The 19,688-nt window shown below is 37.5% G+C and overlaps 1 protein-coding gene across 2 annotated transcripts in view; it reads right to left on the minus strand.

Annotated features, from left to right (window-relative positions):
• The window catches only part of UGGT1 (UDP-glucose glycoprotein glucosyltransferase 1), a 114,542-nt gene that overhangs the window by 56,918 nt on the left and 37,936 nt on the right, over window positions 1-19,688 (minus strand). For both annotated transcript variants that reach the window (XM_014857607.3, XM_014857606.3), the window contains exons 14-18: window positions 17,604-17,723; window positions 16,262-16,347; window positions 12,278-12,413; window positions 10,070-10,201; window positions 1,414-1,578 (exon numbers count right to left, since the gene is read on the minus strand). In XM_014857607.3, coding sequence (XP_014713093.1) covers window positions 1,414-1,578; window positions 10,070-10,201; window positions 12,278-12,413; window positions 16,262-16,347; window positions 17,604-17,723 — 639 coding nt within the window. The remainder of the gene's footprint in view (window positions 1-1,413; window positions 1,579-10,069; window positions 10,202-12,277; window positions 12,414-16,261; window positions 16,348-17,603; window positions 17,724-19,688) is intronic.

Raw genomic sequence — 19,688 nt, forward strand, 5'->3', positions numbered from 1 at the left:
GAAGAAAACGTAAGTATAAATCTTCATGACCTAGGATTAAGCACATTTCTTACTTAAATGACACAAATAGCACAAGCAACAAAGGAAGAAAAGTAAATTGGACTCAATCAAAATTAAAAACATTTGTGCTTTAAAGGACACCACTAGAAAGTGAAAAGACAAAGCATAAAATGAGAGAAAATATTTGAGAATCATACATATAATAAGGGATTAGTATCTAGAACTCTTACAACTCAACAACAAAACAAGTAACCCAATTAAACATGGGCAAATAATTTGAATAGATATTTCTCCAAAGAAAATATAAATGGTTAATAAGCAGAGGAAACAATGATCAACATCATTCATGTTTGAGTAATGCAAATCAAAATCACAATGAGATACCCCTTCACACCCACCAGGCTATAATCAAAGAGACAGATAATACCAATCACTGGCTAGAATGTGGAGAAAGTGGAACCTGTATACATTGCTGGTAGAAATGTTCAACAGTGCAGCTGCTTTGGAAGACAATCTGGCAGTTCCTCAAACTGTTAAAAACAGAATTACTACATAATTCTAGAGGCAATTCCACTGCTAGTTATATATCCAAGACAACTGAGACCACATATCTACACAAAAGCTTGAATATGATTGTTTATAGCAGCATTATTCATAGCAGCCAAAAAGTAGGAAAACCCTAAGATGCATCAACTGATGAACGGATAAACAAAATGTGGTATATACCCATTCGAGGGACTATCATTTGGCCATAAAAAGGAATACTGACACATGCTCCAACAAGGTTAAACCTTGAAAACACTAGGCTAAGTGAAAGAAGTCAATCACAAAAGACCACATATCGTATGAATCCATTTATACAAAATGCCCCAAACAGGCAAATCCATAGAGACAGAAAACAGATTTGTGCTTGCCAAGGGGCAGGGTATGGGAAAATGAGGAGTGCCTGCTACTGGGCAGCGGGTGTAATGTGGGGGGGTGATGACAACGTTCTGAAATTAGAGGTGACAGCTGCATAACTCTGTGTACATACTAAAAACCACTGAATACTCCACTTTAAAAGGTTAAGTTTTAGACATGTGAGTTACATCTCAAGAATAACTATGTATAGAAAATATATGAATCTTTCCAAAGTCAGAATTCCTTACAGGTAGAAAAAATATCTCTTATAATTGCTAAGTTCTTAAGAATTTTTGGGGTAAAATTTTTAAACCAATTAGCTATTTCAACACCCATGTACAGAAAGTCTCATAAATACTTGCATTACAGCAGAACTTGCTGGGAGTCTGGAAACCAATTATGAGTGGCATATAGAAAACAATGATACTTAAAGAATTTTATTGCGTACTACAGAGACTACAAAAAGGTAAGCAAACCATTCTCTTTCAAAATCAGCCTTGAAATACCACTCACCAAGTACACTGCTCTTTGGAAGAAGGTTGTGGTCTCCAGGATTTTGTGCATTGTGATGGTTTCCAGTTCATCAGGATCTAGCTGTTCCTTTTCCAAGGGCATTCCATTGAACAGAACGACAGGCAGCGGACCAACTCCAGTCTGCTCATAATAGCTTCTCGCTTCCTGAAACACAAGGGGCCACAAACAGCACACTTTTGTCCTTCATGAGACAATGAACAAAGTATATTTTTCATACATACATGTTCTAACAAAAAAAAATCAACAGAAATATGGTCACTAAAGAAATTTCTTTAAAAAATATCAAAAGAAACATAGTTAATATCCTACCGGGTTAATGAGTTAAATTACTGAGTTTTTATAAAACTGCAAAACCTTACAAATTAGGAAATGGTTTAGGGGTGAGGGTTGGGGGCAATTTTAAGCAGCCCAGGATACCAAACCTGAATTACATATACTACAGCCAAAATTATACAACAGCCCTTTCTGCGATGACAGAGACAGTCTGTCCTTGCTGTCCAATGCAGTAGCCACTAACCACATGTAGCTACTAAACACTTGAAATTAATTAATTTCCATTTTAAAAGCCACATGCGGCTGAGGCTATCCTAATGGGCAGCACAACTACAGACTGCCATAAATTATTAGTGCTCCTGGGCAGATAGCCTGAGACGAAATATTTATACTCAATTCTAAATTTAAAAGTCCATGTCACTAAAAAAGAAATTATACCTATAGAAAACAAAACAAGGTTGGTGGGAAAACAGTGCTCAAAACTTGCTCTACAAAATACTGAGCTCAATCTTTTTTCCTTCTCCAGAACAAAAGAGTTTTCTTGGCAGGGAATTGCCAGGACCACAAAATGGCAAATATATCTGAGATGGAAACTTTTCCCTGACTGTCAACAGAGGTACTTCCTCCAGATATCAACCACAGACCCAAGACTAAGTTTTCAAAGGAAAAACTATATTACTACTCAAGATGTAAAAGAATTCCTTAAAATATTCTTGTTAAACATCTCCCAATTGATATTTTCTGAAAACAGCAGGATTTTTTATACATAACCTTTTAAGATAGCACAAACAGAAAAGTAATTCAATTGGGTAACTAACATCAGTCATCAGCAGCTACTCAAGATTCCACCCAGATCTAGCCACAGTAGCAGCTGACGGCACAGACTTAGCTGATGGACTTTAACACAGCACAGGCAGAAAGGGCTTCTAGGTTGATTTCTGCCATTTCTCTGTATCATTGTTTAAACTTGTAAAGTTTACATTCCCAAAATTCCTACCATGTTAATTCTGTTCCTTCCACATTAACTATTTCAGAGAAGTTCATAAAAACTCAATTTTAATATACTTTGAGCTTTGAAAACCATTCCCCCAACTAAACAAAACCCACATTATAACTCTAAGTGACAATAAGAAGTAACTAAGATTGGTTTTCCCTGGAAATGGCACCTGAGTGAAAGTCAGGAGTGGAAAGGAGGTGTTTTGACTATGTACCTTTCATTTTACAACTTGTAAATAGTTCACCAGACCAAATAACAGAATGCAACCCAATTATCAAAGAGCCAAGCTTAAAAATTGCATGCGAGAATTTCTATCAAATGATCAGCAAAAATGTTAATTCAAATAACTTAAAAACATTAATTACAGGCAAAGTCTTATAAATGAGCCACTCACAAATGACAACTGGGATTAATAAAGACTCAGAGTTAATATGCCTAGTGCAAAATGTTTGCCTGTGAAAGTCAGAACTTTTCCTAAGTACCATTATCTTACTGGCTTCGAAAGAGATAAATATACACTTATTAGAGTATATTCTGTTCAGTTTAAAAGTTCTACTTTAACTGTACTGCTGAGTTTTAGAAATAATTACTTCATTCAAATATCGGCCATAGAAGATATCACAGCTTCAGATTTATAACAAAAAGTACACATATTTATAAACATAATAACATTTGCCAAATGCACTCATTGCTCCTTTTTTTTAAAAAAAATGCACTCATTCTTCCTTTTAAAAAAAAAAAATGTACTCCTTCCTCCTTTTCAAAGAAATCTATTTCCTCGGGCTTTTTTGTATGGGGGTACAGCTTCTGCAACTTAAAAAATCTTATTAATCATTAGATTCTTAGGACCACTGGGAATCTCACAACATCCTTCTCTTGAGAGTATGTGTCTACTCAAACAGCTGGGAAACTAAGTGGCATAAATACAAACACTAGGGTCTGTTTACACGGGAAGGGCCTCTATCAGTAAAGATGCAGAAGGTGGCCAAGTCTAAGAAACTACTGAGGAGTGAAGTCTGTGCCGCTCCCATTTGATTCTTCAGCAAAATCAAGATGTCAACACATAAAAGACAACATGTAAAAACACCCTTTTCCCAATTTTTCCACTGTATTCAACATTTTTCAAGCAATTTGTGTGTGTGTGTATGTGTGTGTGTGTGTGTGTGTGTGTGTGTGTGTGTGTCTGAGGAAGACTGGCCCTGAGCTAACATCTGTTGCCAATCTTCCTCCTTTTGCTTGAGGAAGATTGTCGTTGAGCTAACATCTGTGGCAACCTTCCTCTATTTTATGTGGGATCCTGCCACATTGTGGCTGAAGGAGCCATACGAGGTCCACACCCGGCATCCAAACCTGCAAATCCAGGGCTGCTGAAGTGAAGCACGTGAATTTAACCACTATACCACTGGGCTGGCACCCTAGCAAATATTTTCAATATAGTAATCATCCATGATAAAAAAGGCAACAGGTACTTTTTTGTCAATACAATGAGAGAAAATGAAACATTTTCCAAATGTGAAATATGAGAAAATTCCATTAATTTCCTCAAATCTTTGGTATTCCCAAAGTAGCCCCTTTTTTCTTTTATTTCACCTATTCTTTTCCACAGAATACTACTTTTGCTGTTTATGAAATGTGAAAAAAATCACCAGGTGCCTGTATCAATATTACTTTATTTAAAATACCATAAAACGTAAGTAACTGAGCAGAAGGCTGCAATACAATAATGGAAGCATTTTCAGTTTAAACTGAGTATTTCTCATGACCAGCTTCACCTCCAAACCTGACTTGATATACCTGAAAACAAGGAGATTTAACACCACAATAGGGATGATATCAGCATCATGGCTGGATAAAATGTCCCTCATTGGTGTCCCCTCCCACAACAACAATCTGGCATCCATCTACGGACAAAAGTGCCTTTGTGGGAGCTTTGGGACCCAGCACTGCATGACAAGTGACCCAGGAGAAGTGGCACTCACCTGTGCATCAGGAAACAGGCATACAGACTTCAACCCTGGCTCTGGACCCTGCCCTGGCCCAGAACTGGGTCCAGCCCCTCTCAGCCACAGCCCGGGAACCCCTGGGAAAAACTGTCTTGAGAAATCACCCAGGGACGGGAGAGCCTTTGCGGAAGTCTAGGTTTCCAGCAGAGAAGTTCCAGGACACTGATGGAGCAAAAAAGTACGAGTCTGGACACACTGGAGAAGGTAAGAGGAAGTCTGACTTGCCCTGCATCATCCTTCCCCCAAGACAGCACAGCTCAGGGCAAGAGAGATCTTTTGGTCCCAGGATTTCTCCCACAGCGAGAAGTAAGAGCAAGTGAGGGGGCACTCGAGTTCCCCCGCTATGTGGGCTGCTGCCAAAGAGTCTCACTTCTCTGGCCCCATGCAGAATACTGAACTGTGAGCTGCGTGACTGGGGATGGGAAGAGCTGCGAGGGCAGCAGACAGCGCTCTCAGAGGGCATTTCAGGGAGGCAGATCCTACTCACTGCATCAAGAAGCCCATTTGTGAGCCACCCAGGAGAGCTCATCCACACATCTCTCCAAATGGCACCTGGCACCCCTAGTGTTCTGTGTGCCTCACCCGCACACTCGCCCACCCTGTGGCCAGCTCCCAATACATGCGCCCAACAGTGGCAGCAACAGTAAGCTTTGCCAGATGGCTAGTGAGCACACACAGAAAGCCAGCCCAAATCTGCAGACCAGAGAGAGACAAGAAACTTCAGCTTTAGAGCCACATTGGGGAAAAGAAAAGGAGGGCTATCAGCACCCAGGCCAGAGTGTTGTAGAATCAAGGAAGTTATACAGCCTTCAGACCTCTGTACAAGAAGAAACAACAAGCCTGCAGCAGGTGCATCCATAGACAGTCTGAGAAAGCCTCAGAATTCCTAGCAGGTCTGAGGGAAGGTACTTCTCTCACAAAGGCAGTCAGTAAAGACTGCAAGAAGGGACTGCTACCTTAAATGCAAAGAAACCAATGCAAAACTGTAAGGAAGATAAAAATCAACAAAGTATATCATCAAAAAGGATCACAACAAACTTCCAATAACTGATCCCAAAGACACGGAGATCAGCAATTTACCCAACAAAGAGTTCAAAAAGGCTGTTTTAGGGAAACTCAAGGAGCTACAAGAAAACACAGAAATAAAATTCAGCAAAATCATGAAAACAATATACAAACAAAAACAGAAGTTTAACAGAGAGAGAGAAATCATGGAAAAGAATCAAACAGAAATTCTGCAACTGAAATGAAAAATAAAACAGCATTAACATCAGAATGGATCAAGAAAAGGAAAAAAATCTGTGAGAAGACATAAACTTTGAAATTAGTCAGAGGAGAACAAAAAAAGAATAAAAGAAAGAAATGGTATCCGGATAATTTGTACATTATTGGAGTTTCAGAGGGAGACAGATGGAAAAGGGGGCAGAAAGCTTATTTAAAGATATAATGGCTAAAATTCTCCCAATCTGGGGAGAGATTTAGACAGCCAAGTTCATGAAGCTCATAGGTCACCAAACAAATCAACTTAAAGAGATCATCCCTAAGACACATTATAATAAAACTGTTCAGAAATCAAAGATAAAGAATCTTAAAAGCCGCAAGAGAAAAGAAGCTTGCAAGTTACCAGGAAAGACTACCAGTGAATTTCTCAGCAGGCAAGGAGAGAGTAGAATGATATACTCCAAGTGCTGAAAGGAAAAAACTGCCAATCAAGAATACTCTACCTGGCAAAGTTATCCTTTAGAAATGAAGGAGAGAGAAAAACTTTCCCAGACAACAAAAGCTGAGAGAGTTCACCACCACTAAACCTGCCTTGTAAGAAATGCTGAGAGTTCAAGTTGAAATGAAAGGATGCTAATTAGTAACACGAAAACATACAACACACTGGTAAAGGTAAGCATATAGTCAAAAATCAGAATATTCTAATACTATAATATGATGATGGGTTACACTTAACTCTAGTATAAACGTTAAAGGACAAAGTATTAAAAAGAACTGGCTATAATATTTTTTAATGAATATACAATATAAAAAAGAGGTAAATTTAGACATCAAAAACAGAAAAGGGGTGAGCCAGCACTGAGAGCCTAGTGGTTGAAGTTCCCCACACTCCACTTCAGCAGCCTAGGTTCAGTTCCTGCGCGTGGAACCACACCACTCATCTGTCAGTGGCCATGCTGTGTCAGCGGCTCACATGGAAGAACCAGAAGGACTTATAACTAGACTATACAACTACGTACTGGGGCTTTGGGGAAGGGAAAAAAAGAAAGAGAGGACCATTAGCAACAGATGTTAGCTCAGGGTGAATCTTTCCCAGCAAGAAAAAAAAAAGAAAGAAAAGCAAAGGGGAGGAAATCAAAGGGCAGTTTTTGGATGTGATCAAAGTTAAGTAATTAGTGTAAAACACACTGTTATATCTACAAGATGTTTTATGTAAGCCTCATAGTAACCACAAAGCAAAAATCTACAGTAGATTCACAAAAGATAAAGAGAAAGGAATCAAAGCATATTATCATGGAAAATCATCAATTTACAAAGGAAGGCCACAAGAGATGAAGAAAGGAACAAGAAAAGTACAAAACAGCCAGAAAACAATAAGATGGCATTGGTATGTCCTTTACCTATAAATAATTACTCTAAATGTAACTGTATTAAATTCTCCAATCAAAAGGCTGAACGGATGAAAAAACAAGACAGAACTATATGAGCCTACAAGATGCAACCAGATAAGCCTACAAGAGGTTCATTGCAGCTTTAAGGACACACACAGACTCAAAATTAAAAGGATGGAAAAAGATATTCTATGCAAGTAGAAACCAAAAGAGAGCAGGGGTAGCTATACTTACATCAGACAAAATAGAGTTTAAGCCAAAAACTGGAACAAGAGAGAAAAGGTCATTATATAATGATAAATGAGTCAATTTATTGAGAAGATATAACAATCATAAATATTTAAGCACCCAACATTGGGGCACCGAAATATATTAAGCAAATATTAACAGATCTCAAGGGAGAAACAGACAAAAACACAATGTTTGTAGGGGCATTCAATACCTCATTGTCAACAATGCATAAATAATCCAGTCAGAAAATCAATATGGAAACATTGGAACTGAATTATACTTTAGACCAAATGGATCGAACAGACATATACATAACATTCCATTCAACAGAAGCAGAATACACATTCTTCTCAAGCAAATATAACATTCTAGAAATCAGTAACAGGAAGAAAGCTGGAAAATTCACAGATATGTGGAAATTACAGAACACACTCCCTAACAACCAGTCAAGAAGAAATCAAAAGGGGAACCAAAAAATTATCTTGAAACAAAGGAAAACGGAAACATAACATACCAAAACTTACAGGATGCAGGAAAAGCACTTCTAACAGAGTAGTTTATAGCAATAAACACCTATCTTAAGAAAACGGAAAGATCTCAGATAAACAGCCTTACTTGACACCATGACACACTAGAAACAAAAGAACAAATCAAGCTCAAAGTTAGCAGAAGAAAGGAAATAAAGATCAGAGCAAAAATAAAAGAAATAGAGACCAGATAAACAACAGAAAAGATCAACGAAACTAAGAGCTGGTTTTTTGAAAAGAGAAACAAAATTGACAAACCTTTAGTTGGACTGAGAAAAAAGACAAAAAATTCAAAATCAGAAATGAAACAAAAGATATTACAACTGATAACACAGAAATACAAAGGATCACAAGAGACTACTATGAACAATTATACACCACAAAAATCAGACAACCTAGAAGAAACGGATAAATTCCTAGAAACACAATCTACCAAGAATGAATCACAAAGAAATAGAAAATCTGAACAGACCAATAATGAGTAAGGAGTTTGAATCCGTAATCAAAAACCTCCCAACAAAGTAAAGCCCAGGAGTACATGGTTTCCCTGGTAGATTCTACCCAACATTTACAGAAGAATTAATACCAATCCTTCTCAAACTCTTGCAAGAAATTGAAGACGACAGAACACTCCCAAACACATTTCATGAGGTCAGCATTACCCTGATAACAAAGAGAGATAAGGACACTAAAAGAAAACTATAGGCCAATATCCCTGATTAATATAGATGCAAAAATTCTCAACAAAATATTAATCAACTAAATTCACCAGCACATTAAAAGGATCATATACTATAATCAAGTTTGATTTATCCCTGGGATGCAAGGACGGTTCAACATACACAAATCAATAAATGTGACACACCACATTAAAAGAATAAAACATAAAAATCATATGATCATCTCAATAGATGCAGAAAAAGCATTTAACAAAATATAATATCCTTTGAGGATAAATATGCTCAACAAATTGGATACAGAAGAAACATACCTAAACATAATAAAAGCTATATATGACAAGCCCACAGCTAACACCATACTCAAAGGTAAAAGGTTGAAAGCCATCCCTCTGAGATCAGGAACAACACAAGGATGCCCACTCTCACCACTGCTATTCAACATAATACTGGAAGTCCTAGCCAGAGCCTCGAGACAAGAAAAATAAGTAAAAAGCATCCACATCAGAAAGGAAGAAGTAAAACTGCCTTTGTTTGCAAATGAAATGATCTAATATATACAAAATCCTAAAGACTCCACCAAAAAACTATTAGAAATAATCAATGAATTCAGTAAAGTTGCAGGATGCAAAATCAACATACAGAAATCAGGTGCGTTTCCATACACTAACAACAAAATATCTGAAAAAGATAAAACAATCTCACTCACAACAGCATGAAAAACAATAAAATATTTAGGAATAAATTTAACCAAAGAGGTGAAAGATTTAGACACTGAAAACTACAAGACTTCGATGAAAAACACTGAAGATGACACAAAAAATGAAAAGATATCCTGTCCTCCATGATTCAGAAAAATTAATATTGTCACAAGAAACACTTATCTTTAAATAAAAATTTTTAAATTTTTCCCTATGTCTTCATTATCACACTTTGCCATTCTGTTTAATACATTCCATCTTTAGCCTAAACAACTGGATAAATGACACACATGAAGCTACACATCGCATCCTGGCAAGCACGCAGCATAGACCAACAGATGTTAGCCGGAACACCTATCACACAAGCACTGCCAATGCTCTGTGAAACAGAGACTGTCGTACAACTCAATAGTTAATGTGCCAGCTATGAATCAATAGTATCTTCACAAAATTGAAATATACATTACATTGCAAACAGAAAAGTGCTAAATGTTTAAACGCTAAGTACCTAAATACTTTATTTACCACCACCTCTATTAACAACAACCCCAAAAAAGGGAGGTGAGGAAAGCACAGTGCTGCGGTCAAAGGAGAAGCACCAAAGGAGTTTTTACCTTCCGATTTTGATCATAAGCAGAGTCAATCCCCAAAATGCTGTTTACTTCTACATATGGATATTTCTTCTCCAGGACACTGACCACGTGTTCAACTTTCACTTTTTCTCCAGTTCTTACTTTGTTATATATCTGAAGAAAGAAAAACCAGGTAACCAACTACACTTTTAAATCTAGATTTCAGAGTGTTTACTATCAAAGATTTCTGAATGTAGAGGAAAACATGGCTATTTTTCTTAAAGGTCAAATGGGACAGATTAGCAATTCTCCCTTTTTCATATAACCTCCTTAAGATGTCTTCTTACATTAGAAACTACATATTCTTAAAATGACACAACCAGTTCACAGTCACACCAAGTCTCAAATGCAAAAATTGATTAGTTTTTTAAAAATCTGAATACTTACAAATAATCCTTGAAATAAGAACTTATGTGCATGATGTTCAAGGGGAAAAAGTTGCAAAACATGTATGGCATACTCCCTGTTTTTAAAAAACAGACATAAGTAGAGGAAGATGGGCACAGATGTTAGCTTAGGGACAATCTTCCTCAGCAAAAATGTGAGGATTGGCAGCAGATGTTCACTCGGGGCTAATCTTCCTCAAGAAAAAAACAAACAACAAAACTGTCTGTACACATACAGCTAAACATCCAGAAGGTTTACAAGGTGACCTTTAAAGTGGCTCTATAGTGGTTACCTCTATGCAGCAGGATTAGGGAGGGGAGAGACAGAGAGATTCAAAATCAACATACTGTAATATTATTTGAATTTCTTTTTACAATAAACATACAATGAATTTTTTTTACTTTTGCAATTAAAAATAAAAAGAAATGAAAACTCATATTTATCTTTTCCTTCATACACATAGCTACCGGGGCGGGGTGGGGGGGGGGGGACTTTAACAAGCAGACTTTAAAACACCATCCTCAGCCACTTCTTTTGAACTGATTGCATTCTCCACAGTCCTATTGCGAACTACCTTCACCATCACTTCGCAGAGAGATCACAGCAATGGCTCATCGACTGGCCACCCCTGCCACTGTCTTCACCCTTCATCACAACCATCTCCAAACGTGCATCAGATGGTGTTTTTCACTGGAGTTTAACACTTCAATCTGGACACCTGTTACCTAGCCTAATGGCCTCAATGAACAGGTGAGCCATTCTGCTCTCATAATATTCTGCTCAAGTCATACTAACAAGCTGGAATCACTACCTGATTTGCAGCCATTGTTCAGCTAACGCAGTTTTTCCTCCTACACTCAACTGAGACAACTTCGCACTCCACAAAACGCCCGTGGCCGTCCCTAGCAGAGTGAGGTGCTGGTGCTGCCATAGGCAGCCGGGCTTCCCACAGTGTTTGAGACCATCCGCGTGGAGGCTTCCCCCATTGGACTATAAGGCCTTGAAGGACAGAAGTGAAGTCTTCCTCTTCTTTGTATCGCTTGCAGCTAGTACCAGGCCTGGCAAATGGTGGGTCTTTAATAAATACTAGCCAATAAACAAATGAACGTTTTAACAATAAAAAAACTCCTCTGACTGAATCTCTAAATAATAAACATAACAAACATAATAAACAGAAGACTGACATGTTTACAAGTAAAAGTACTGAAAATCAACTGCTTCAAAGATGGTTTTTCAATAATTACCACTAATCTGTAAACAAAACAACTGATACTTACAAAATTTTTTATATTCAAAAATAAGGAAAAAAACAAGAAAACAAGAAGAGTTCTTTGTTTAAACTTGAGCAAGTATCTTAAAGACATAAAAATCAGGGCATTTCAGAGTGTGCAGTTAAAATGGAAAAAACTACGAATTTTATGACTTGAATATTAAACTGAATCTTTATCTAAACTATCATGATGGTCTTAAAGAGAAAAAAAAAAGCAAACATTTTTTAAACAAGTAGAGAACATCACATGTATCAAAAGGCATTAATCAGTGATTTGAAATCACCAAAAGGCAGAAGACAAAGATACATCATAAGGCTCCCAAGGAATCTGGTCTCAGCTAAAATCTCAGCAATCTATTACTAACAGTGGTGAATCAATAAAGTAAAGGCAACTCCTGAAATAGGAAACATATAAAGTTTGTGTGAATAATTTATCTTACTCTTTATAGAAATAGAGAATCTCCCTACCACATATTATTTCTCAGAATAAGTTAGATTAAAAAAATTATTTGGCATTTGCAATGAAAACATACATGTATCAGAGTTTGGAAGGCATGATAATCATCCGCTTCTTGGGCGACATAATTATGCGCTCTCAGAACAGCCACTCCAGCATCCTGCATCCCATCAATGTCTTCAGAGTCATTAACCACAAAGATTAAACCAAGCCTGGAGAAGAGAAGGAAGGGCAGAAAGAAGAAAAGGAAACTTATCGCTTTTGTTCAATAGTTAAAATGCAACCAGTTAAAAGGAATGGCATCCTCGTACTCCCACAAATACTGCAGCTAATAGAGGAAAATGATCCTCTATTGAAAAACACAGTTCACATCATACTCCAACACGACAGGCAAAGGCATCAATCACTTCCAGAACAGAAAAGCCGTGTCCCAAAGGTGGCATAGACTTTTCAACTGTTAAAGCAAGCTGTTTCCACCTCATGAAATGAGGCTTTTACTGACATAAAGAGCATTGCTATGGGTTTAGATGGAGATTGTGTTCTGTTTTTAAACAAAAATTAGAAGTGAAAATTTTCAGAATGTGAAAACATACGGAAAGAGGGGATTTTGAGATTTAACATAAGCAATATGAGAATCATACGTAAGTGGAAAGCATAAAAATATTTACTATTGTTCTTCAGCAAAAAGCTACAACCAAGGTTAAAGTTTATTACATTTTAAAATTTAAAATAAAAGAACTAATCACAAAGAGATACCATCACACATCTACAGACTAGCAAGAAAAACCCTTGCACTGGCCAATATAGACGCCACTAGCCTCCATATTGGAGCAAAAGCAATTCAATGGAGAAAAGGTAGTCTTTTGAACAAATGATGCTGCAACAACTGGACATCCATATGCAAAATGATGACTCTAAAGATCTTATACCCTTCACAAAAATTAACTCAAAATGGATCATAAACATAAACGTAAAACACAAAACTACAAACTTCCTAGAAAATAACATAGGAGAAAATTTAGGTGATCTTGGGTTTGGCAATGACTTATTTGATCTAATACCGAAAGTACAACTCATGACAAGAAGGACTGATAAGCTAGACTTCAGTAAAATTGAGAACTTCTGCTCTGTGAAAGAAACTGTTAAGAGAATGAAGACAAGCCAAAGACTGGCAGAAAATTTGTGTGAACACATATCTGATAAAGGACTGATATCCAAAATATACAAAGAACTCCTAAAACTCAACAATAAAAAAAAAATAGCTAAAAATGGGCAAAAGATCTGAAAAGGTACTTCACCAAACAAGACAATCCAGTTAGCAAATAGTATATAAAAAGATGCTCAACATCACATGACATTAGGAAATTTCAAATTAAAGCCACAAAGATACCACTACATACCTATTAGAATGGCTAAAATCCACAACAGCAACACCACCAAATTCTGGAGTGGATGTGGAACAATAGGAACGCTCATTCATTGCTGGTGAGAATGCAAAATAGTACAACCACTTTGGAAGAAGTGTGGCAGTTTCTTACAAAACTAAACATACTTTTACCATAAGATAAAGAAATCACACTCCTTGGTATTTGCCCAAATGAGCTGAAAATTTATATCCATACAAAAATCTGCACACAAATGTTTACAGCAGCTTTATTCATAATTTCCAAACTTGGAAGGAACCAAGATGTTTGTCAACAAGGCGAATGGAAAAAAAGGACTATGGTACATCCATATAGTAGAACATTATTCAATGATAAAAAGAAATGAGCTATCAAGCCACAGAAAGACATGGCAAACCTTAAAAGCATACTGCTAAGTGAAAATCCAATCGGAAAAAAGGCCATAAGTCTGATTCTGGAAAAGGCAAAACTATGGAGATAGTACAAAGATCAGTGGTCACCAGGGGCTGGGAGGGTGGGGTGGAGGGACAGATAAGGCTGAGCACGGGGAACATTCAGGGCAGTAAAACTAATCTGTACCATACTGTAATGGTAGAAATATGTCATTACACGTCTGTCAAAACCCAAAGAATGTACAATGCAAAACAATGAACCCTAATGTAAATCATGGACATTAGTTAATAATAATGCATCAATACCAGTTAAACAGTCAATATTGCTCTAAAAAATACAAAGTCTATTAATTAAAATTTTAAAAGGTATAGCCTAAAAATAGAAGAAGAAAATATACACATATACATCATGCTCTTGGGAGGCATGTGTAAAATATCTGTACACATGGATGGGGGTGGCAAGAGGGTTTGTTTTTAGATGAAAATTGTCTTTGTTTTTTAAAATCCCACTTATGATAGAAATCATGAGTAGACTTAAGACAGAAATGACCTAAATATTCTTCTTATAAAAAAGGGGGGGCTAGAACCTGATTATCTCCTCACAAAGTAATACCCCTTCCCAAGTTTCCAATTTCTGGAAAGGGCATCAGAGTTTTTCTAATAGCTAAGCCCCAAATTCCGACTTCTCCTGTTCCCCCCAGGCCCAGTCCCCCAGCAAGTACCACTAGGGAGTCTCTCAGATTTATCCTCTCCTCTCCTTGGCCCAAAACCTTGGCGTAGCACATGAACCGCAACCAAGAGTGAAACAACAGCCAGCCCGCCTTGGGTCTCTCCAAACTGTTCACAGCACGCCTCTCTCTTGCCTGTGAGTTAAGCGCCTTCTTCTCACCTATCTTTGCAATCTGAAGACCACGCTTCCTTTTTGTGTCCGTCAACGCAACTCAGTAAATATGTCATCAGTGCCCACTGTGTACCATGAGCCAACTCCTTCTGTGTTCTTATATTTCTCTTTTAATTGAAACATAGCTCTGGCAGTAATCCAGTAGTTTATTCCTCCATCTAACCAGGTGGTATTCACACTTTACATGAAAAATTTCATTAAACTCAAAATCTCTGCTTTACCACCAAGGAAAACCCTCTATTCTCTTCAAAGCCTATCTGAAATTCAACTTTCCCATGAAACCTTTGTCTTTCCCAAATATCTCAGTCTATAATCTTTTGTTTCTCTGAAATTCTAAAGCAATTAAAACTAGTAGGCCATAACCTAGCACTTAAACATACACCTTCTTAAAGTGTCTGAAAGTATGCAGAGTATTTTTTTCCAAGAAGATAGGAATGTGGCTCATATACCATTCACAGCATTTAGCTCAGCACTAGGTAGAGAATACACAACAACATTTGTTAGTTACAGACTTCTTTTCTTCTTTATTTTCATGTTTTCTAAGAAATTTTGTCAACATGTAAAATTATCAGATATTATTCAGAATGCAAGTGAGAATATCTTAACAACTATATATAAAACCTTAAAACATTGTTCTTAAAAGGCACAGTGGAAACCCAGCCGTTCAAGTACCCTGTTGGTAGATTTGGCAACGCAAGTGAAATAAACTGTCTGTTTGCATCTAAAAAAAAGGTATGTATAGGGCCAGCACAGTGGCGCAGCAGTTAAGTTTGCGCATTCTGCTTTGGCAGCCCAGGGTTCGCCAGTTCGGATCCCGGGTGCAGACCTGCACACTGCTTGTCAAGCCATGCTGTAGCAGGCGTCCACATATAAAGTAGAGGAAGATGGGCATGGATGTTAGCTCAGGGCCAGTCTTCCTCAGCAAAAAGAGGAGGATTGGCAGCAGATGTTAGCTCAGGGCTAATCTTCCTCAAAAAAAAAAAAAAGGTGTGTATATATTTAGTCCTTGACAGTCAAACAAAGTTGTTGGCAAAGCTCTTTATCTCTGCTGAAAGTGGAAAAGGCTTTGTGATGTGGATACTCCCCTAGGAAAATTCCCTCTCACTGAGAAGCACGTTGAGACCACAAACTATTTTTACACATGCTATTTATTAATAATTCAATGGTAGTAAGCCTATTTTCATTGAGAATCAAATTCTCTGTCCCAAAAGATACCAGGTTCATACTGAGCAAAAGATAAAACCGACATTCATGATCCCCACTGTTAATTCTTCTATAATTCAGTAGCACTAGCCTTGCATTTAAGAATGACAAACCAAACCTCAGCTAAATCAGATACATCATCAAATCAATCCAACTGTTACCTTAGTGGTATATGATTACTGAGGAACATCTCAGCTGTGTTCATCAACTCCGCTGTGGTCTCATGAGCAGGATCAACTATGAAAACCTAGGGGGAAAAGGAAAGGAACACAGGAAATGACATTTATTCAAATGGCTCTGGGCCAGTAAAAATGTCCTTAGTCTTTATACTTCATGGCAATCTTTTTCCAGCTACTGCTGAACCAGATAGAGGAGGAATTATACAAACAGCAGCCACCCCCCTTTATGTGCAAAGGACGTGGCACTGAAAGGCGAAGTGATCTTCTCATGGTCTTATTCTGATGACAAGGGAATTACACACTCCAGATTGCTAATACCTATGCTTTTACTACATCTAACAAAATCCAAGTTTTATTAACTCTCTCACCTTCGAAAATGGAGATCAGCTTCTGTGTATTCATGTCTAAGGATCTCTAAACTAAGAATTCATTTAGAACCCCTTTTTAGAGCACAGTCATAGCTGCAGTGTATCGCACGCTCATGATGTGCTTAGAGCAGTTTCAGGAGTGAGGAGGCAGAGAGGACAGCTCTCCCTGCGTGCTCTGAGGGGGCCGACCTGCCCTCTCTCTCTAGGAGCTCTGTGAGGGAAGAAATGAGAGGGAAAGAAGACCAACTAAGACTGCTCTTCCTCTCTCTCCAGAGCTGTGAAATAAAGAACAACCAGAGGGGCCGGCCCGGTGGTACAGCAGTTAAGTGCACATGTTCCACTTCGGCAGCCCGGGGTTCGCCAGTTCGGATCCCGGATGCGGACATGGCATCACTTGGCACACCATGCTGTGGTAGGCGTCTCATGTATAAAGTAGAGGAAGATGGGCACGGATGTTAGCTCAGGGCCAGTCTTCCTCAGCAAAAAGAGGAGGATTGGCAGCAGTTAGCTCAGGGCTAATCTTCCTCAAAAAAAAAAAAAGAGAACAACAAGAGGGAGAGGAGAACAAGTAGGAGCTAATGGAAAGACTTATTTAAGGGAATAAACTGAACTATTAAATTTTAGGGCTTAAGATATTCAAGAAAAACAGCAGCAACGTATTCATCTTCTGAGTGAAAAGGAGAACTATCTTAAAACTAACACAACAGAGTCTAAACCTCCTAAGAGTGAGGAGCATTTCCTCATCCATTGACATCTCACAGCCCTACAAATGATCGATACTATCAAAACCCTTTCAGTTTGAATTCAGGACTAGAAAAAGAGCCTATTTCATGGTGGTAATGGCGGGGAGAAGCAGCTAGCAAAGGAGAGATACGAACATTCTAGATATGACAAAAAGGTAGGGAAGAAGGCAAGGGAGAAAGAGTTCACAGCCAGACACAAGGAGTCTTACTTACCATGTTATGCAAGTTCTTCCTGATCTGCCGGATCACACCAGGAAAGGTGGGTCGAAGCAACTCCTGTAGACTAGAAGGCCATGAATTATACCTGCTGTCAACCTCCAGGTTGTTGATCCACTAAGAAAAAATAACACAACATGGGGCATACACTTCAGTCACCATTAAGGAAATCTGCAGAAACAACAATAAGGCTTTAAATTTTTTAAAGAAGAATCACATAGGAAAAGGCCATTTTTAAAAATCTAAAGATCAAATAGAAAAATAAGGGACTAAAACACAAGTCACAGAATAGAAGATATTTGCAACCTACAAAACAAAGGACTAGTGTCAAGAATATGTATAGCAATCTAACATATCAATAAAAAAAGACAAGCAACATATGAGAAACAGAAATGAGTCACGAATATGAATAAGAAATTTACAGAAGAAATTCAAGCAGGCAATTAACACAAGGAAAGATGTACACCTTCACTAGCAATCTGAGAAATATAAACTAAACCCACAATGAAATTTCACACTCATTAAACAAAAAAATCTTAAAAGTGTGTCAATATCCAAGAAGAGGCAAAGATATAGAGCACTGGGAACTCTCACCCAATGCGGGTGTCCGGAACAGTCACTTTAGAGAAGACGACCAAATAAAGTTGAAGACTTTACTACTACCCTACCAATGAGTACTCCAGTTCTAGACATCTACCCCATACGAATTCTCATATGTATGCACATTGACAGAGGTACAGAAAGAGCCATTATAGTACCGCTTACAGCAGCAAAAACTCAGAAAGAACTTAATGTCCATAAAGAGAGCAATGGATAAACAAACACTGTGTACCATTCATACAAAAAGGGCAGAGTAAGAAAGTGTGTGTATGCTACCTTGCTCGTGTAAACACAGAGCCTTTCTGGAAGGATACACAAGTAACTGATAATGCCTGTGGCTTCTGGGGAGAAACAATGAACAGCTGGGTGATGAGACTTTTCAATATATCCCCTTTGTATGTCTTAAATTTTAAACTGTGAATGTATGAAAGATTTTTTAAAAGAAAGTAAAATATAAAACATGATCTGATAAACTAGATCTATATGTATCAACCTATGCAAGTCTTGAAAAAAATAAAGCAAATTGATGAAGGATACTGATATGGCATTTTTCAGATTTTTAAAACATCCAATTGGAAATAAAATGATAAAATAAGGGACAGGAGGAATGCACAACTTCAGAAGAGGAATTATCTGCTGGGAGGAGGGGGTGGAACTGGGAAGAGATATAAAGAGGGCTTTGATCAAAACATTTTTTTCTTCCAAGAAAACAATAGATCTGACACAAAATGATTAAATGTTAACATTTAGTAAGTACAGTGATGGGTCATACGGTTGTTAATTATGTTAATCTCTTTACTCTTTGCAATTAAAAACATTTTTAACAGAAAAACAAATGACATAACAGTATTCATCAAAATAACAATTATATCACCAAGTGAGAACTCAAGTAAGGATCATCTACATTCTACATTATTTCTTTAAAAAAAATTTCCCTCAAAAACAATACATAAAATGAACAAATGAGTCTACATCAAACTAAAAAACTTCTGCACAGCAAAGGAAACCATCAACAAAATGAAAAGACAACCTAACAACTGGGAGAAGATATTTGCAAACCATATATCTGATAATTGGTTAATATCCAAAATATATAAAAAACTCATACATCTCAACAACAACAAAACTAACAACCCAATTAAAAAATGGGCAAAAGATCTGAACAGACGTTTCTCCAAAGAATATATACAGATGGCCAACAGGCACATGAAAAGATGTTTAACATCACTATCAGGGAAATGTAAATCAAAACTACAGTGATATATCACCTCACAGCTGTCAGAATTAACAAGACAGGAAACAACAAGTGTTGGAGAGGAGGGGGAGAGAAGGGAACTCTCGTTCACTGCTGGGGGGAGTGCAAACTAGTGCAGTCACTATGGAAAACAGTATGGAGATTCCTCAGAAAATTAAGAATAGATCTACCATATGATCCAGTACTGCTGGGTATTTATGCAAAGAACATGAAAACACGAATACATA

Source organism: Equus asinus, chromosome 4, assembly GCF_041296235.1.
Source record: "Equus asinus isolate D_3611 breed Donkey chromosome 4, EquAss-T2T_v2, whole genome shotgun sequence".
Classification (NCBI taxonomy): domain Eukaryota; kingdom Metazoa; phylum Chordata; class Mammalia; order Perissodactyla; family Equidae; genus Equus; species Equus asinus.